This window comes from Pseudonaja textilis, chromosome 1 (assembly GCF_049901715.1).
Source record: "Pseudonaja textilis isolate UNSWEBS1 chromosome 1, rPseTex1.2, whole genome shotgun sequence".
NCBI lineage: Eukaryota > Metazoa > Chordata > Lepidosauria > Squamata > Elapidae > Pseudonaja > Pseudonaja textilis.
The window spans coordinates 159,200,415-159,221,961 of NC_141990.1; the positions used below are offsets into that span (position 1 = coordinate 159,200,415).

Consider the following 21,547-nt stretch of genomic DNA (forward strand, 5'->3'; position numbering starts at 1 on the left):
GTAAATATTTTCCCTAATTTTGGCTGTATCAACAATTGTTCATATTGCTTTTTGATATGTACTTCTTGTAAGCAGATTATGTCAAATTTTAATTTCTCTAATTTATGGAAGGTTTTCCTTCTTTTAACAGCTGAGTTAAGTCCATTTATATGAATTGTAATCAGTTTTTTCTCTTCCATGGTTATATTTTGTAGTTAGGTTTAGCAGCTCTTGCAGATCTTGGTTCATGTTGTTCTTTGGCTTCCACCTTTCCACCTGCTGCACCTTCTTCTTCAAGGAAGTTTTAAGGGAGCATATTTTGATTATGGTGTTATAATATTGCAGAGCACAGTATATTACATGGAAAAAAAGACCCTCTTATGCTATGCTGATTATTCTGCCATCGGATGCTTTAAGTGTATGGTATTTTAAAGTTGATATAATTAGAATAAATGGTAAACAATTACATATAGTGAAACTGACATTTTAAAGACAGACTCCCTGCATATAGAATCCTACACATAGAGAATATTAGCATTAGCAGTTATTATATAATTATTTTGTTTAAATTCTTTTAGTGTTGTTCAATAACAATTCAAACACTCTGTTTTGAGTTACAGGTCTCATTGAAGGTTATTTAACAGAGAGACATACTTTGGAAGAAGCTTTAAATCTGAAAGAAGAATCTGAGCATCGTCTTGTTGCAGAATTGGAAAACCTTAAAGCACAGATACAGAAGTTAACCCAGCATAATGCAAGATTTGCAGAGGAACAAAAATTACTAAAACGTCAAAATAAAGCTTTGACAGCTAACGTGGGAGAGAGGGAAGTTGGTAAGAAATGAAATATACATTACTATATTAAATACATGTAAATCTTAGGTGGAGAATAAGAGTGCTGCCAGTGTTAATATAATTTTCATTGTGTTTAAAAGTATTTAAAACAAAAGTAGGCAATAGTATTTATGTTGGTTAAGCACAGATACAGAAGTTAACCCAGCACAAACATTGTTTCTAACAGCATTTCCAAAGTAATATTTGTATTAATAAATTTAAAAAATGAGAGTTCATGTTTCTTGAAAGATTCTTTTGCATTGTGACCCATACTACATATAGACATGATTATACATGGTTCTGGGGGAAAGGAGATAACCTTTTCACAAAAACTGACTGAAATTTGGGGAAACTATGGTGAAGTTTTCTTCTGATTAACCCCCCTCTTTTGCCCCTTGTGGGCTTACTAACAGTGATGATAGAAAAATTAGATGGCTATGTCCTGCCACTTCAGCTTCTCAAAATCATCCTTGTACAGCTATATTACAGAATATTTTACAATGAAAAAAGTAGCTAGACTATTCCCTGTATTACATGCCATCAATTCTGGGCCTTGCCAAGACAATGTTAGCTGCCAATCTGAGTCATAATTATAATTGTATTGTGTTGTATAAAAGATTAATTTATGGTACGTAACTGGTTTAAATATATATAAATTTTGAAAAATGTTATGTTCTTGGTACTGCTGTTTTTCCTTTATGTATTAGAATTAATTAAAGAGATAGAGCGCCTAGCAAAAACAAATTTGGAATTGCAGTGTCAAGCAGAGAAAGATTGTTCAAACCTGAATACACAAATGAAAATCTTGGAGATTGAACTTGAAGACCAGCTAAACAAAAATCAAAAACTAGCTGCAATGGCATCTGAAGTTATTGACCTAAGACAACAATTGGAAGCTCTTGAAAGACAGCTGAAGAATCAAAGAGATTTTATGGATGTAAGAAAAGCATGTATAAAAACTTGGAAAAAATTTTGCTAGCATTGTGGCTTAAAGGTTTCTCTCAAAATGTAAAATTATGCAAATCTATGAGAAAATAAATGTTAAAAACTATTAATTAAATGGTTTTGATTTGGTTTGAAATCTAAAATAGACTCTGCAAAACTGACTTTCATTTTCTTAACAGAAGCAAGCTATTGAAAGGGAACATGAGCGTGATGAATTTCAAGAAGAAATTCAGAAACTGGAAATGGAATTAAAACTTACAAAATCCCAAGCTTCTGGAAAATGTAGAACCCATCTGGTGAGTAAAATCATTGCATATCAAAACTATATTTAGTGTTAGCTTATAATATATGTATTTCCTTGGCTGGGCAGCCTTGTGTTTGAAGCAAGCATTAAGAGAATATATCAAAATGAATGAATGAATGTTAGAAATTGAATATGATCTGCTGTGATTGTATGTAGGCTAAATAGGAAAAAAACTGCTCATTTACAATATGATATGGTATTCCAGTAGTTCAGTATGAATGTTTTGTTTTACACCATTTTGTTGATGTACCATTGTCACCAAAAGATTTTAAAAGATTTAACAGAAAAAATAAATTTAGCTAAAGGATGGTAGAACCTGAAGCCTCTCAAGCCACAATTTTAGTAGATTTTCCTAAATCAAAGGAAATTAATTAGAGGCACTCAGGGAGAAAGTGACTTTATAGGCTCACTCATTTCCTCTAGTTTTCTTTGCTTCTAATCAGCAATGAATAAATGAAATATGATGACCGCTTACTGACAGACCGAGGAATAGAAATCAAAGTAGTGTTCTCCCAAGTCTCCCAAGATTTTTCTGGAATCATTTTATAATTTTATACAGTCAACAGTAAATAGGCTTTATCAAGATCAGATCCAGCTATAAATTAACCAATTAACTTGATTCATTTTCCCCATTATCATGGAGCATTTAAAGGTTCCTGCAATGAAATCCTTATAGGTTAATCCTCACTTAATGACCCTAATTGGGAGCAGAATTTAAATCGCTAAGCTATGTGGTTCTCATGCAAAACTTCGTATGATTGCATCGTTTGGCAGTTTTAGTAGAGAATGGGATAACTCACCACAGGATAATTCAACAAATACAAATGTTAAATTAATTTCAGTGGAACCATGGCAAGTACTAATAAAATAAAGTCAGTCCAGAAGTACAAGATTTAAAATAATTTTGACGAAAACATGGTCACCAATAACAAAAGTAACTGAATGAAACAAAACAGCATTGAATTGTCCCATGGCAAGTTGGCCATAGCGAGTTGGCTGCAGCACGTTAGCCGTGGTGAATAGTCCTAGACCTAGATCAATTTCAGTAATCTCAGTTACTATTGCTAGGCCAGAGTCATGCTGTCATTAGACCAGAACCTCACACTTCTCCTGCCTTGCCATTGTTGCCTCTGCTTCAACTCTTCCCACCCATTTCCCCCTTTTCTCTACTCTTTTGGCCACTTTACACTCTGCCATCTTTGTTGCCCCTCCACCCTGTGCTCTGCCACTCTGAGCTTTTGTGACACTATTGCTGCCCTGCCCTTTGCCATGCATGCTTCACCAGCTTTGTCTTTTTCCTCCCACTACTGACAAAGTGCACATGGCCTGGCCCTTTACAAGGCAGCTGCTGGCTACATGCAGATCATTGAAAATCTTGGAAGGGCCAACAGAGGTCATAAGTGGATAAGTGGAGACTGTATACAGATTGGTGAAGGCCATAGATGTATGATGTAATGTTATTCAGTGCAGGTAGAGTGCTATAGAATAGGACATCCAAAATAAATTAAAAAATTTAAAAAAATTACGATCCAGAGCTGACAGGGTAGCTCACAAGTTGCCCCTATGATCTCATACTCCATAGCAAGTTCCTCGGGGAAAAAGAGTAGCAGGAGCAACTTGTGATATTCCCTTCAGCTTCTCCATTGACTTTGTTTCGGGGAAACCAACCGAGAATATCACAAATGACAATCACATGACTGCAGCTTGCAATGTTTTAATCGTAGCACCTGGCACATCTGGATCATAATCTTTTTTAAATTTATTTTTATTAAAATATTTTTCTTACCATAAAATACAAATAGAAATAAAGACAATGGAGAAAGGGGATAGAGGAGATAAAGTGAAGGAAATGAGAAAAATTAAAAAAATAAACAAAAAGTAACTTCTGACTTTTTCAGTGCAATAAGATGTAGTACATAATAAAGCTCTAAAATCAACTTTTTAGTTATATCAAATAGCACCATGCCATTAAACATTAAAAAAATTAAAGATGCATATTAATTAATTATAAGTCATACTGTTTCATCTAAGCCTCCGCCCTCCCCCCTCCCCCATTCATTTCTGATGCAAGGCAGGACTACGTGAGATTTATATGTATCTTAGTATTTTTATGGCTGTATCATTAAAACTAGAATATGTTGAATATATAAATTGTCTACATTATAGGATGAAGTATAGTGTAGTTAGACTTGACTACCACACTTGCAGTGAGACTTAACTTTTTTCTTGTAATTTCTTGGGATCTTTCAGAGAGCCTCCAGTTGCCTTGGAGCAAAATACCTTGAGTAGGAGCTAACTGAATATAGGCCTTCAGGTTTTTAGTCCTGCCAAGGAACAGCTTTTGATTTGAAAAACTAGATTAATCGAAGTTAAAATATTAGAAATATGGTGATTCTTTTTGTATCATTTGTGTTTCTTTTGTATTTGTCTTTATAGGTAGAATCTCTCCACAATGAAATAAAGGAGAGAGTGGATGATTATAACAGGCTTTTTGCAGAAAAAGAGCAAATAGAGAAAGTCCTTGCCGCTCGTAATGAAGAAATAGAAAAGCTGGAAGGACAGGTCAAGGAGTTGCAATGTCAGAATAAGGAAGTGGCAAAGAATGTTGATAAACTCACGCAGGAACTGGAAAGAATGAAAAAGAAGGAAATTGAACTAAAAGAAGTAAGCTTAATTTTGTAATTTTACAATTTTAGTAAGAATGGATTTGGAATTTGTACAGGACAGGTAATAACTGAAATTGTGTGCTTTTCTCAAATATACAAACTTCTCAGTGAAGATGGGAAAATGCAAACAGGTAGTAAAGAAAAATGGAGCTACTCAACTATTTTGGCTTGGTCTACTAAGAGGCATGAGCATGTATTTGGTAACATTGTGAGGAGCAAGAAGAGGTCTGAAAGCTCAAGACTGATTGAAATATAATCAGGGAATATCTGTTTATTTTGAATAAAAGGTAAAGGCGTCCCTTCAGATTTTACTCCACTAGTCATTGCCAATTAAGGGGGCAGTGCTCGTCTCTGTTTTAAGGCTATTGAGCCAGCATCGTCCAAAGACATTTCAGTGGTCATGTGGCCAGCATGACGTCAGGGAGCGCTGTTACCTTCCCACAGAAGTAGTTCTTGTGTATCTCGGATTTCCATGTTTTCAAAATGCTAGGTTGGCAAGAGCTGGGGTGAGGACAAGAGCTCACCCTGTCACATGGTGCTCTGATCTCAAATTTCAAACGTGTCTTAATGCTAAGCCTCCATGTCCACCTTATTTTGAATATGTTTTTGTTTATTAGTCTTATCTCATTATTATTGGTAACTTTCTTGATAGAGTGTAAGAATATATTTTCATCAAGGTTATCCAAGGTTTGATAGTTATCCCAGCTGCTCAGATAAAGCAAATAGGTACCTACTACTGTATATTGGGCAGATGCTTGCAGCAGAAGATCACTTTAGTAACAAGGGCCAAAGCATATGAGTATTGTCAAGAAAATTGATGATGCCTCATCCCATGGTGGCAGATGATATCTCCCAGCGGCTACCTGTAGATGTTAAAGAGGAGTACAGAAAGTACCAATCCCTGCATATGCCACAAAGGAGTGGCCATGGACTGGACCTCTCACTCTCTATCAGTGCTGATTACGACCAGCCTTAGAAAACAGCCAAACCAATGCAAGACTGCACCACCTAGATCCTGTAGTCATACCAAAAGGACACTATGGTCAGTGGTATTGAAGGCCACTGAGATGTTAAAGAGGGGAAGGATGGATGCACGATTCCTGTCACGCTTTTGCGAGATTATCAAATCACAACAAGTGTGAACAATACTGTTTCTGTCCTGGAATCAGGTCTGCAATCCAAGTGGATTTTAAGAACATTAAATATGTTCAAAGGGTAGCAACAATAATCAAGGGAATAAGAAACTAAGTCCACTGAAGAAACAGTTTATGATGGATTTGAGTTATAAGAAGTGAAATAGCAGTTTAATATTTCAAAAAAGAACTTCTGGAACAAAACCAATTACCCAAAACATTGAGGGAAATTCTCTTTATTGAATGTACTCAACAAGAAGGTGTAAAGAGTGGTTTGACTAGAATTTCTTTATTGGGAAGGGAGATTGCATTGCCTAAATAGCTTCTTCGGTTATAGGGTTTTGTGATCTTGAATTATCTTCAAATTAGACTATTAATACATATAAAATCCTTTCAAAAGATTATGACATGATTGCTGACTTTCGTGTCTACAGTAGCACCTGCCTCTTGCTTTTGGTGTTCCTAGAAAGCTAAAAATCAACAGGCTGTATGAAAAAATGTTTACTTACACAAGCAATTGATGTTTTACAGGATAAAGGAACATTGCAGCAGCAATATAACAAAAATTTAATTCTGATTTCCACTTTGCAATCTAAACTGGATGAAGTTAGACATAGATTATTTACTGATATTAATGTGGATCCTATGCTAAAGGAACAACTAAAAATACAAGAAGAACTTACAACAACAAAAAGAAAGGTAAATGAAACATAACCCAAAACACAATAGAAACAAATTTCATATTGATTCTTCCCATGTGAAAATATAACTAGCAGTGAAAAATCCTCTTCCAAGAATGTAATTTATAAATGCATAATGTCTTTTGTAAAAGTCCACAGATCCTTTCTCTTTGGTTTGCAAAATGTTTATACAGGTAGTCCTCATTTAAAGATCAATTTTTTCAACAACTGAAGTTACAGCAGTGCTGAATGAGATTTATGACCATTCTGCAAACCCTGTGGTCACATGATTACCAATTGGGCACTCTACAGAATTTCAGATGCTTTCATCCTTTTTCCTGTGTAGTGGTCTTTGCAGTTTACAAGGATCATCTCTGCCTCCTGAAACATCCCAATTTAGTTTCTATCCATCATGGGCAGATGGAACATTTGATTCTGTCTTCCCTCAGATACAAAGAATACAAAGAATACAAAGATACAAAGAATATTAGTCTTATTTAATTCTCAGAAAAAATCTCCATGCTTTAAAGGGTATGCAGATAACATTACCGTACTAGCACAAAATGGCATTTATTTAATGTCCACAACCCATAAAAAGAGTTAAGTCTATTTTTAACATTTTCTGAACTCCCTCTTTTCTGATCCAAGGAAAGAAAGAAAAGCCAGGAGTTTCCTTGGTTTGTAAACAATGAACCTAGCACATTCATCACCAATTTTTGTAAGGGACTTTATACTCAGGTTTGTAAATGTGGGCATAATTTTTTTCTTTTGATGTTTATAGTTTAGGAGTCTTTCTAACTAAAATATATATAATTTATATAAATAAATAATGTGAACTTTTACAAAGATATTGATATAATGATGGAAGATAGTAATTTGTTTAATTCCATAATTTCATTTTGCTTCAGGTTACTGATTTATTAGAACAACTTGAAAATTTTAAAGAGAATTTAATGAGTAAAGATGAAGAAATCTTACAGCTGAAATCAAAGTTAGAAGTGGAAAAAAATGCTAACATCAACAAACTAATCCAATTGAAAGAAGAAAATACACACCTGAAAGTATGCCTGCAATTTAATTTTAAGGAAAATTTGTTTCTTTAGAGATTGTGTTTCCTAGAAACTACATAATTAATTAAAGAGAAAGCATATAATGTGTTTGTGGGAGAATTTGCTGTAGCAAATTTAATGCCACAAAAAATTAATTAAAACTAGACCTAGAGTTTAGATATAGTTCAGGTGCACAGCTTTTTGTTAAGCAAGTAACTAAGCATGGGTAAAATTGGAGAAATATTCCACTAGGAGAGAGTGTATGCAAATCCTAAATTTAATTTCAGTGTCTCTTTTCAGAATTGGACTTCTTAGTAGAACAGATATGTTTATATTCATTATATGGTTTTCAGAAAGGAATGCAGAGCTGTTTTTTCCATTTACATTTGTTGAAAAACTAACATTGGTGTTTTGATAGACTTTGCATCTAATTTCTAGAAAAAATTGAAGAACACTATTCACTTTTTAAAAAATAAGTCTTTGTTACAGACTGAAACAAGTGTAGTATTTTACAGCCTGGCTCCCTTTGAGTTAGAAATTTATCACCCAGTGGTTTTTCGGAAATAGACATAAAGATACAAATAGAGCAATTTTGTTCCTCTGATGAGTTACTTGAATTAGCAACAAAACCTCTCAGATTAACAAAGATTGGTCCAGTTGCCATGATTCAACCTTTAGATACCTTTGGCCTAGAAAATTAAGTCCTCATTGACATACAAATAGAGCAAGGAATCTAAAAACATAAATATAAGTAAGTAAAAATTTGAGGCATTGAAGGCTGTAAATTTTAACTGGATTATTTTTATACTTTATATGCTAGCTGATGTTTACGTTGTATACAGCACACATCAAAGTATATTTTGCTTTTAAAGTGCAAATCTCGTGTCTTTTTCTTGGAAGTATAACCTTCCCTCATTTACAAGCTATGTCTCAATTCTATTGTAGTTTTGATGTCTGTCTGACTCAGATACTACTAAGGCTAAGAGAAAGAATCTTGCAAATTTAATCTGTTTCTTAAAAAATAGGAAAATGCAATAGTTTTGTACTTCTGAACAGAATTATATAACAGTGCAAACGTATTTTGTTAAACTTTACCCATCTGCAAGCTAAAAGTTTTTTAATCAAGGCTGTGCTACTATATCATTTATTCCTAATAGCAAAGGCAGTAGCAGTAATTTGTTCCAAATATAACATAAGAGAGAAGTTACTGATTTAATACATATAAACTAAAACAGTATTATTAATTTAATATTCTCCACAATGTGGGACATATTTGGAGTGTCAGCATGCTGTTTTATTTTTGTCAACAGTAAAGGAACAGATTGTGATAGATTGATCTGTCTAACACAGAACTCTTTCTTTTAGGAAAACATTGAAAAATTGGCCATACAATGTCAAAATCCAGGTGAAAATGAGCTGGTTATTCTGCAGTTTCTCAAATCCTTGCTTGAAGAAAAAAATCAAGAAACTGATCACCTGAATGAACAAATTGAGAGATTGGAACAAAAAGTAGAGAGTAGCAAGGAAAATGAGGTAACAAATATCACTTTTTAAAATTTGTCTGATAATAAATCTATTGATATATATTAAACTATATAGGTTCAAACAGATGTAACAACAAAATTGCTCAACAACAAAACTCAAGCATGTGAAATATGAATTTAGAAGTTTCTAGTGCTAAAGTATTAAGTTACTCTAAAATACTAGATTTTATATATTTATTTATTTAGCAATAGCATTTAGAATTATATACAGCTTCACAGTGCTTTACAGCCCTCGAAGTGGTTTACAGAATCAGCAATCTGGGCCCTTGTTTTACCCATCTCACAAGGATGAAAGGCTGAGTCAACCTTGAGCCTGGTGAGAATTGAACTGCTGAATTGAAGTCAGTGGAGATAGCTTGCAGTACTGCATTCTAACCACTGCACCACCACAGCTCATGTGACAAATACAGGTAGTCCTCGGCTTATGACCACAATTGAGTCCAAAATTTACATTGCTAAGTGAAAAATTTGCTAAGTGAGTTTTGTTCAATTTTGCCACTCTTCTTGCCACATTTGTTAAGTGAATATTGTTAGTAACATCGTTGTTAAATGAATCTGACTTCCCTGTTGACTTCACTTGTGGTCAAAAGGCCACAAAAGGTGATCACATGAAGGTAATCACATGTCCTCAGGACACAGCAACTCATAAATATGAGTCTGTTCACAAGTATCTGAATTTTGATCATATGACCACGGGGGCACTGCAGTGGTCATAAGTGTGAAAAATGATCATAAGTTCACTTTTTTCAGTGGTGGTGTAACTTTGAACAGTCACTAAATGATGTAAGTTGAGGACTACCTATGATAGTTCACTTGAGTCATCATTTTTCAGCCCTTAATCACATTTTTATTTGAGTTCCTAATTAGTTTCTACCACAATATTAAAGTCATTAAAAGGAGCTTTCCACATAGATCACATAAAATAAAATATTATATGTTTAAAAATACAAAAAATATGTCAGAACTAATGCATAGTAATATTTCAGGTTCTTGAAAAGCAAATGCTTGAAACTGAAGTCATGAAATCAACAATAGAAGAACTTCGCAGTGAGAAGGAACATTTGTTAAGAAATAAAACAGAAGAAATCGAAGAGCTTCATAAAGTAATTAAGAAGCTGCAGAAGGAGTCATCAGCTCTTAAACCTATCTATCATGAAACTGAAAATGGGCAAGGCAATCCAAATTATTTTTCTTTGGAAGAACAAGAAGAGAATCTTGATAATAAATTTAAGGAAGGGTCACAAAGTCTTTTAGAAAACAAAAAGAGTGATGACAACTGTGTCTTGCTTAGTAGCAGTCAGAATGAACTTAAAAGAGAATTAGAAATGTCTTTAATGGAAAAAGAAACATTGCAGCAGCTGCTTAATGAAAAAGAATCTCAATTTAAAATGGAATTTAAAATCCTAGAACAAAATCTTGAAAATGTTCAGGAATCTTCTAGGCAGTACTGTTCAGAGCTAACATCTTTACAGTTGTTATACAAAGAACTGCAAGAAGAACACATGCTTCTGAAGGTGTATGTAATGCAAAAGGAAGATGAAATGAAAGAGGTGAATTCATGTAGTCAGGATCTTGAAGTTAACCTAAGAGAGAGAGAAATGAAACTGTTAGAGACAGAACTACAACTCCAAATAGTGTCAGAGCAGAACACAGAGCAAGCAGCTAAACTTCAGCATATGACCAAAAATATTGTGAAACTTGAAAATGAACTCAAAATTATGACACAAGCACTGCACAGTAATGAGGTCACTTATCAAAGAAAGATAAGTGAACTTCAAGTTTCTGTTGTAGAACTGAAGGCTGAAATTGAGAAAAAGGTGGAAGAACTGGAATTACTAAGGTCTGAAAAAGATCTGTTTCACTCACAGCTGAAGATCCCCATGGAAAATGACCAAGACAATTACCAGAAAAAAATTGCATGTCCTAAGACCCTTGATGTTGCTGTCTTTTTTCCCTCTGAAGAAAAAGAGAAAGGGGGAGAAGAAAGAGATTTAAGTAATATTTCAGCATCTGCTGATTTTTCTTTTCCACTGGTATGTATTAATCCCCAATTACTGCTAAATCTTAAATAGGAGATAAACAGGAGGTTAAGATAAACATGGTTAAAAGAAACTCAGATGTGTAGGGAAATTATCAAACATTTTTAAATAAGCAGACTGTGCCCTTCACCAATAATACTAACTTGCCAAGTCATCATACCAAAACTTACATTGCTATGATGCTCTTTACAGAATTACTGTCAAAATATATTACTGTTTTTTTTTTCCCAAAAAGACGACTCACTTTGAAAAGAAGCCCTATCATGGTTTTGAGCACATACAATCAAATTAAGCCCCACCTACAAAATTAGCCCTAATTAAGATCCCACCCACTCCGGGGTGCAGGGGGTGAGGCAAGGTACACAGGTAAAAATAAGCTAGGGTGTGGATGGGGCGCAGCTGCCTTAATTGCCAGGCCTCACACATCCTGACTGACACCTGCCTCGCTGCCTTCTGCGGCCGCTTGCCACCACTTGCATGCATCGCCCCGGCCTTCGTTTTGCCTTCAGATGCCTTCTGGAAAGCCCTCTGCAGTGGATGATTAAGCTCTGCAAATGCCTTCCAGAAAGCTCTCTGCAGAGCTCTATTATCGGCTGCAGAGGGCTTTCCAGAAGGCGAAACGAAGGCTGGGGCGGTGCATGCAAGTGGTGGCAAGTGGCCACAGAAGAAGTGGGCCAGCAGCGGGCTCCTGCTGGGCTGGGCTGTCTGTGCTCCCGCCGTGAGGTGAGTCAATAATTAGAACCCTCCAAAAAGAAGGCCTAGCCATTTTGGGGGGCGGGGTATCAAAAGAAAATACGACCTGGCCTTTTTGGAGAAACATGGTATCAAAAGAATTGGTCAGCATATCTATTGGGAAAAATACCACAATTTTAGGAAATTTCAAGCAAGTTCACTTTGAAATATCACTGAATGCTAGATAACTAGCAAAAATAAACTTTTCTGAATTCATACTGAGAAATGTAGTTCTGCTTCATTTTCTTTTATAGAAACAAGATGTTAGCACAAAACTCCATATTTTCTGTTTTATCTCAGCTAATGTTCAGAAGTATTCAATTTACAGCATTTTTTTAAAGATTTGTATTATTTTGCAGGAAGAAGATAGCGTGACTAATCTGCAGATCTTGAGCAGAAATCCAAATATTCACAATAAACAACCGCAAGACATCCCTTTCATTCAGAGGAAGCAAAAAGACCATAATGAAGTACAGCAAAATCTGAAACTTCTTTTTAAAAATATGTGGGAATCAAATCAGGATTCTCAAAACTCACAGATCTCTCAAACAATACCAAATTGCTTTCAAAATATAATCATGGATAAAACTTTGTGTGATTCTCCTGAGAATATGAGAAAAGAGAACCAAAGTGTCGAGTTTCAAGCGAATCTTTCCCTAACTCCCTTCTCAGAAGTTGATGTTATGCATAGTATAGCCTTTGAAAGCCTAAGCTCAGAAAACTCAGTCATCCAGGAAGACATCCGTAGAATTTTAGAATGTCCAGTTTCTTATTCTAATAGCAATGAGGATGCAGCAGCCAATCTCCACTTCTTGTCTTCTGTGTTCTCAGAATCTAGCTCTTCTGTTAACAAGTGCAATGGTCTACAAGAAAATGTATCAGTAAGTGACTAATTATTTCTATATTCACATTGCTTTGTTGCTGAGTCATGTATTTTCAATAGTTCCCATGGAGACTAAATGAGTTATGAATGGTAATTACTCTGTCATAATCCTTTTTGTATCATTTCACCATGAACTCTTGTCAGTAAAGCAAAGGTAATTCTGAGATAATACTTCCGAGGCCTTTTAGTAATCTATTATGTGTAAGTGACTCGTTGAAAATAAATATAATTACTTTAGGAAGTAATAAACACATTTGGAGCAATCTAATCTAAGCTATTATAACAGTTGAATGTATGTTGAAAATATTCTACCCATTCCCTAATGATTCCAAAGAGTTACTGATTATCTCATGCATGCTTTGAAAGTGATTGGAAAGAAGTGCTTCACTTTTTTCATAAGTGCAGCATCTCAACATATTAGGCTTCTGTACAAGCCTAAAAGAATGCCAGTCTGCTTTTAAAAAAATAATTCAATGTGATTGTTAAAGCAACTTCACTTATTTCAGGTTGACATGAAAACCTTAAAAAAGGGGTTACTTTTATGATTAGAGATGTGCTATAATCACACAAGATCCAAAATATTTCTGAATAATATTTGATTATGTTGAACCATGCAAACTGGAAAATTTGTATAGCTTAAGCCAAAGGTCTATCTACTCCAATATCTTGTTTTTGCCTGGGAAATGTTCAAAGGACTTCTCATGGAAGCCACATAATTAGTGCATTGGTTGTTGTATCAAAATGAAAAATTAATGATGGAAACAATTTGAGAGATGGAGCCTTAAATCTACTTATGTCCTGGGGTTCACAAGAATAGGCAAATGTATCCGATGAGCCATACCTTAGAAGGTGAATTCTCTTAAGGCAAGGTGAAGTTATATATGTAGATGGAATCCAATGAAAGATGCTTAGTCAAGATGACTAGCAGGCATGGTTGAATAAAGCAGATAAAATCTAGATCAGTCAGTGTAAGTTATTTGGGATCTTGACAGTTCTGGATGCTTAGATTTTTCTTAATATAGAAGATTGTTGCTTTAACAGAGAATTAAAACTATGTGAAGCTTTATGTAATCTATCAAGAACTGTGGTATAATATTCTGACGGATGCCAAAGAATCAGTCAGAATATTATACAACATATTTTAAGCTGAGCTTTTCAATTCAAATTTCTGTATGCCTGAAAAGATACAGTGTCTGCCTGAGGGTCCTCCTGTAAGCAGGGGTTGGATTCAGCTGCTGTTACAACCGGTTTTCCTGCTTTTTCAACCTCAGCTGTGCTGTGCAAAGCAGCCTAGGTTGAAAAAGCAGGAAATAAAGGACAGCCAAGAGCCTGGGTAGGCGTGTGGGCCAAACAGATGACCAAAAGGTTGTCACAGCGAACTGTTTTGGTGTCAGTTGTTCTTCGGAGCTACCGGTTCTATAGAACCGGGCTGAACCGGTAGCATCCCACCGCTGCCTGTAAGTAAGAATAAAATTGTTCTTAATCTTCTCTTATTGGCAGTCTCTAAAAGAAAAAGATTGAATTTGTCTGCAAATTTGGGTAGCCAGCACATGGGGCAATTATAAAAATAAAAAGTACATCTAATAACTTAAGAAAATTATGAATAAAAAAATAACTTGAGAAAATATAAACTAGCTTTTCTATTGTCTTGCTCATGTGTAATTTCCTTTTAAGCTGCTCAATTCTAATGAGAAAGTGGTATTGAAAAAGGACCAGGCTCTCCCTTCTCACCATACCACATAAGGATCTGCACTGAGATGTCTGTGTGTTTTGTCTTACAACATTTTGTGGAAGGCCGTTTAATTTATATGGCATGCTTCCCTTATACTGAGGGAAAATTATTAAAAGCTTGCAAGAAGCATGTATGTTTTGTGAAGCATGTTTATGTATTACACTGAGAGGAATTATGGTGGGAGTAGGAGTTCCTTGCACAGTGAAGCTAGAGCTCTTACCTGAGGAGGAGCACTGAGGAGACCATTCACTTTTCTTATGTTCCAGGTTATATTATTCAGTTGAATGTTTTCCCCATCTAAATGGACTTTTTCCAAATAGCATTTATTCATTCATTCATTCATTCATTCATTCATTCATTTAAACTGGAATCTTTAACATACCTAGGCATTCATTCCATTTTTCTGTATGTCTCATAGGTAAACAACACTGAAGTCTCTCTGATACCACCTGAGTTACAAGATGGTCTGAAAGTAACAATGTCCAGACTTCAAAGTGCAAGCACTGAATATGGAAGCAGTGAGTTCGTGGATACGTATTTCTTAGAATTAACTTGGGGGCATTCCATAGCAATACTTTGGCTTAAACAAGGATATGGAATAATTTATAAGAACAGAAGCTGGAGAAAGCTGTAAATAAAGTAGTTAAGTTAGAACATCCCCCATCCCCCAAATGATCTTCCACCTAGGAAAGATGCATTTTAGTACCCATAAACTTTAAACGCATGAGCAATGACTTGGCTGTATGGGAGATGAAATACAGTGTACCTAGAGAGCACCAGATTAGGAAGACATTTGAATAGAAATTAAACACAAAATCCTAACAGCAGACCACAAGCATTAGAAAATCATGCTGTCAGGCCTGCCTCCATTCAAAACCCAAGTGACCGTATTCCCCCCACTCTTGGATAATTCAACAATAAAATCCATAGACATTTCCTTCCAGGAGCCGCTAGGATTGGCAACACTCTGGAGGAGTCCAGCAAGTTTTCCTTGGTGTCTTTTAGCAGCAGCACACACAGGACAGCTGGCCACATACAGGTGAAACTCGAAAAATTAGAACATTGTGCAAAAGTTCATTTATTTCCGTAATGCAACTTAAAAGGTGAACCTAATATATGAGATCGGCTCATTACATGCAAAGCAAAATAGTTCAAGCCATGATTTGTCATAATTGTGATGATGATGGCTTACAGCTCATGAAAACCCCAAATCCACAATCTCAGAAAATTAGAATATTACATGCAATCAATAAAACAAGGATTGTTCATAGAACAATATCGGACCTCTGAAAAGTATAAGCATGCATATGTACTCAGTACTTGGTTTGGGCCCCTTTTGCATTACTGCCTCAATGCAGCGTGGCATGGAAGCTATCAGCCTGTGGCACTGCTGAGGTGTTATGGAAGACCAGGATGCTTGAATAGCAGCCTTCAGCTCTTCTGCATTGTTCAGTCTCATGTCTCTCATCTTTCTCTTGGCAATGCCCCATAGATTCTCTATGGGCTTCAGGTCAGGCAAGTTTGCTGGCCAATCAAGTACAGTAATCCCACGGTCACTGAACCAGGTTTTGGTGCTTTTGGCAGTGTGGGCAGGTGCCAAGTCCTGCTGCAAATTGAAGTCAGCATCCCCAGAAAGCTCATCTGCAGAAGGAAGCATGAAGTGCTCCAAAATCTCCTGGTAGACAGCTGTGCTGACCCTGGACTTAATGAAGCACAGTGGACCAACACCAGCAGATGACATGGCTCCCCAAATCAGCACAGACTGGAAACTTCACACTGGACTTTAAGCATCTTGCAATGTGTGCTTCTCCATTCTTCCTCCAGACTCTGGGTCCTTGGTTTCCAAATGAAATGCAAAAGTTGCTCTCATCAGAAAAGAGGACTTTGGACCACTGAGCAACAGACCAGGTCTGTTTTTCTTTAGCCCAGGTAAGACACTTCTGACATTGTTTGTTGTTCAGGAGTGGCTTGACAAGAGGAATACGACATTTGAAGCCCATGTCAAGGATCTGTCTGTGTGTGATGGCTCTTGATGCACTGACTCCAGCTTCAATCCACTCCTTGTGAAAGTCCCCAACACTTTTGAATGGACTTTTCCTAACAATCCTCTCCAGGCTGCGGTCATCCCTGCTGCTCATGCACCTTTTTCTTCCACACTTTTCCCTTCCACATAACTTTCTATTAATGTGCTTTGACACAGCACTTTGGGAACATCCAACTTCATTTGCAATTACCTTTTGAGGCTTTCCCTCCTGATGCAGGGTGTCAATGATGTTTTTCTGCACAACTGTCAGGTCAGCAGTCTTTCCCATGATTGTGATTCCTACTAAACCAGACTGAGAGACCATTTAAAGGCTCAGGAACCCTTTGCAGGTGTTATGGCTTAATTAGCTGATTAGAGTGGGACACTTTGAGCCTAGAATATTGAACCTTTTCACAATATTCTAATTTTCTGAGATTGTGGATTTGGGGTTTTCATGAGTGTAAGCCATAATCATCTCAATTATGACACATCACAGCTTGAACTATCTTGCTTTGCATGTAATGAGTCTATCTCATATATTAGTCTCACCTTTTAAGTTGCATTACTGAAATAAATGAACTTTTACACGATAGTCTAATTTTTCGAGTTTCACCTGTAGGTCTCTGTCCTTTTTCAATAAGGGTCATCAAAACTGCTGTTGGACCAGGTGTAAAGTCTTCACAAAGCAGCCCAGCAGCTATTGAAACATGGGCCCGTTGCAGTAGAGTCTCCCTTAGATTGGTTGGTACGTATAGTTCAGTGCCAATCTATGCCAGGCCACCTCTCATAGAGCACTCGTTTGTGTGGGAAACCAACCATCACTTTTCAGCACCCCTTTCAACTCCTCACATAAGTCATTGGAAAGGTTGAAGTCAGACTTTTGGGGGGCTCTGGTAACCACCGGGGCAGCTAGCTGCTTAGAAGGGATGACTGGATGGATCACTTCTGGCCTAACACTATTGTACTGGGGTAATCTAGACAAAGTTTTCCCCCCCGAAGAATGTAGCACAAGGTAAAGTTAAAATGGTTAAAGTATTGTGCCCAACAAACTTGCTTGGGTAGCGGTTTTCAGGGCTTTCAGGTTTTAATGGCCAGTCCATACCTGAAAAGAGTACTTTGCTTCTTCAAGAAAATGTCTCCAAGTCAGTCTGGACCACAAACATCTGTGTCAGGATGCTTAAGTACGGGTTCAGCCTCAAACAACCACATGAATTTCTCAAAGGTTGCTTGGCATTCCATTGTCCACTCAAGGGGATGGCTAGGTTTGGGCTTGGCCTCTCCCTTTGTCTTAGAAGAAGGTTGGTAATGGGGAATGCAATCTTAGCAAACTCTCCGACTCTTGATCATTTCATGCAGTAGTTGTGAGGCATAGGTTAGCAGGAGGTCCTCTTTGTCAGATACTGGCAGGGCATAATCTCCATGCTGGCCTCTGGTGAGAGTCACTCCTAAATAAAAAAAATAATTAATGATGTATTGTAAAATATTATGAAATATTTTGCCAAATGGAAACATATTGATAATAAAATTGCTTTTTCAAAACACATAAATTACTTGTCTCTTGAATCCAGTTCTTAATTTAGAAAGTTAATGCTATTTTTCCAGTTTTTCAAAATAATTCTCTTAGTAACACTCCAGGCCTGGCATAATTATAATTCCTCATTATCCGATTCCTAACTTTAAGTACCTAATGTAACACAATATTATTATGTTTAACATTAAAGGATTTGCTCATAAATCTGTCATAAGTGAAAGTGAACACAACCAGCATATAGCCCAACATTTTTCTGAAAGTCCAAGTCCAAGCTATTCCTAGTGCAATTAACTCGCCTCTTTAAAAAAGAGGGTGAGTTAACTCTTTATAAAGGAGATAAACATGGCTAGTTACACAATTTAAATGAAATTCAATTGGTTACACAACTACTGATTCATTTGCACCATTTGCTCTATTTTAATAACGTATTTAATACTCTTTTTCAGATACTAGTTCAGATTTGATACTTCAGCTTAATCAAGCAGAACCAGAAAATACGGTGTGCCAAAACAGCAATATCATGACTCCTCTGCAGTGTTTTGGAATGACTCCAGATGTCACTGCACCAACAATAAAAGAAACAGAAATGTCACAACAGTTGAAGGTAATGTCTCTTAAATAAATTGGTGCTCTACTATCTATATGGAATAGCAAAATTTTAAATAAGATATTTATTGATTTCAACAGAAGACAGGATTTTAAGAAAAGTTTTCCATTTACTGTGTCTCCTTTTTAGTATTTTTCTTTCATATAAACAGCAACTGTTGCAGACCCTCTCAGCATCTGATGTTAAATTTGTACTTCTTCCATCATAAAAGCCTAGACATGGAGATGAATAATAATAATAATTAAAGATCCCCTTCTCCTTCAAGGGCACAGCATGTAGGAATCTTAATTTACAAATTACAACATAGCAGAAAGCAAACTTTCAAGTGGTAAATGCCCTGTTAAATGTTGACTGTTCTCATTAAGTAACATATTTAATTACTTTTCAGACTGTGCTGAAGATGGTATATGATGAAAGTTACAAAATACTTGTTCTATCAGAAAAATCTCTACCTCTTGATGATGGTGATAAGATTCAACAAGATCCATCAGTGGAGGGTTGGCAAAGAGAAAGACTAATCATGGTCGAGATAGTACAATCACTAAAGAATTATCTCAAACAATATAATAAAGAAAACAAGGTACATGGATATAAAAACATTTTTGTTTACAATTAGTCACTAATTATTAATTAATGTGTATAATTAATATGTATTACAAAGCACATCTCAAAGTCAGCAACCATGAAATACTTACAAGAAAGAAAGAAAAAGGTTGGTACGATGTTTACTGTCACCATATTTGAATATTACTGATAATCTGTAAGGAAGTTTCAAACATGCAGTACAAAGAATGAGACTTTAAGAATATTTCTGAAGTAAAAGAGTTTTGCAAAGAAGAGTGGGGAAACAATCTAAAAGCATGTATAGAAAATTAGCTATAGGGAAAATTTGGAATAAGGATGTATTAAAAAGTACTGATTGAAATCTGATCCAAATACTTGTATCTGTCATGTTTACTGTTTTCCTATTCTGAATCTATAAGTAAATGAACATAACTAGTAAAGGTACATTAAAATTTGTAGAGAAATTTCAATATTAACTTGGTATCATATATAGGTTGTACCAAGTTCCATTTTTTAAGGATGCATTGAAACACAATTAGACTAAATGTCTAAACTTTTGCCTGCAGCGGAAAAGTGAAATGATAATTTTGAACTGCCACATTCTACTCACTAATATTACACTTGAAGCAAATGGCTGTGTATTGCTATTTTTTTCCAGTGTTTTATTTCTAAAAAAAAAAAATAGTCTGGAAATCACATACCATATTAGAACAAAACAATTATATATTTTCTCAAATTACTGTTTATACATATATATGATTCACTTGAAAGACACAAACATGTATACATGCAAATCCAAACCAGTGCCAATAGAAGCAATTCACATTAAATGTTCTGTTTTTTCCTAAGGAACCAGGAAATTTTTTTTCCAAATCTATGTAAATTCACATGTCCTAAAATAGAAATGATACGTAATTCATAGTTTGAATTAGTTTTAAATTCTGTGCTGTAAAAAATAGACATGTGAATTTACATCTTTTAAAAATCTACTATGTATTCTTTCAGTCTATGAAGTGAACTTTCTTTTCAGGAGGAGGGGCAACCAAAGAGAGCCATGGAACATCTTTCATCCTCAGATAGGAACAGCTTGCTTTCTGATATGCAGGATCTTGAAGTTCAGTTGAGACTTACACAACTTCAAAGCCAAGAAAAGTTACAGGAACTCCAAGAAATACTTATAAATACAGAGAATCATGGGAAAAAGCAAGAACATCAGCTTCAAAAACAGGGTAATGTATTTTTCTTCTCATTGTTCATTTTAATAAATATTAAAAATAAAAATTAATATATTATTCATTATTGGTTTTGTTTAAATCTTTATGAATCAAAGATATCAAGCCCTGAAATATATATCTGCCTTCCAAATCTGCATGCTGCATTACTGGTCCTTCCTTTCTTGTTTGTATCTTTTACTCCGAATATACTTCTGCACCAAATATTGGTTAGTTGAATAAGGAGTTCTCAATTCTGGATACTCAACATCTCATTTACTACCTCTGTGTAATTTCTTGTATCCCCCACTAGCTTGTATCTTTCCTAGCTGATAAAAAACTGCCCACCAAAACGAAGACTTGAGAACATCCAATTAATGAAATATTAATTAAAATATATATTAAAGTATATTTATTGGTTGTATTATCCAAGTACTATGTATCTGGCCCTTGTTATCCATGGTTTCATTGTATGCAATTACATATATCTCTAGTTGAAAATTGCTCAACAGATTTCAATATCCTCATTCTGTTTTTTTGTCTATTTTCCACTTTTTCCACTGCTATTGCACTTTGCAAAGCATACTTTTTCATGGGTATTCTTTTATTCATGATTGTTCATTTGGAACAGTCCCTTTGAATAACAAGAGCTACCTTTGTATCATCAAAGGGAACAAACCCAGCAAACTTATTTTCTCCTTCTTGCCTTATCATACAGACGTATTGGCAAGTTGTCCCTCAAATATTCTTGTTAAAGCAATTTCAAGCAAATTCAGTTTGTTTTGAACAATGAAGGGAAAGGGAGACGGATGGTGAGAGCATGTGATAAAACAGGCAGTCCTCAACTTACAAGCACAATTGGGCCTAAAATTTCTGTTGCTAAGCAAGACAGTTGTTAAGCAAGACAGTTTTATTACCATTCTTTCCATGATAGTTATGTAAATGAACCATTGCAGTTGTTAAATTTTGTAACAGTTATTAAATGAATCTGGCTTCTCCATTGACTTTGCTTATCAGTAGGTTGCAAAATGACCCAGGACATTATAACCATCATAAAATGAGCTAGGTGCAAGTGTCTGAATTTTGATCACA

At 35.5% G+C, this 21,547-nt stretch overlaps 1 protein-coding gene across 2 annotated transcripts in view; it reads left to right on the top strand.

The window, feature by feature from the left end:
- The window catches only part of PCNT (pericentrin), a 79,227-nt gene that overhangs the window by 34,097 nt on the left and 23,583 nt on the right, over positions 1-21,547 (top strand). For both annotated transcript variants that reach the window (XM_087919448.1, XM_026707598.2), the window contains 13 exons: positions 600-812; positions 1,520-1,749; positions 1,937-2,053; positions 4,498-4,725; positions 6,392-6,559; positions 7,449-7,601; positions 8,955-9,122; positions 10,120-11,166; positions 12,264-12,785; positions 14,938-15,037; positions 18,520-18,677; positions 19,069-19,260; positions 20,275-20,473. In XM_087919448.1, the coding sequence (XP_087775574.1) occupies positions 600-812; positions 1,520-1,749; positions 1,937-2,053; positions 4,498-4,725; positions 6,392-6,559; positions 7,449-7,601; positions 8,955-9,122; positions 10,120-11,166; positions 12,264-12,785; positions 14,938-15,037; positions 18,520-18,677; positions 19,069-19,260; positions 20,275-20,473 (3,495 nt within the window). The remainder of the gene's footprint in view (positions 1-599; positions 813-1,519; positions 1,750-1,936; positions 2,054-4,497; positions 4,726-6,391; positions 6,560-7,448; positions 7,602-8,954; positions 9,123-10,119; positions 11,167-12,263; positions 12,786-14,937; positions 15,038-18,519; positions 18,678-19,068; positions 19,261-20,274; positions 20,474-21,547) is intronic.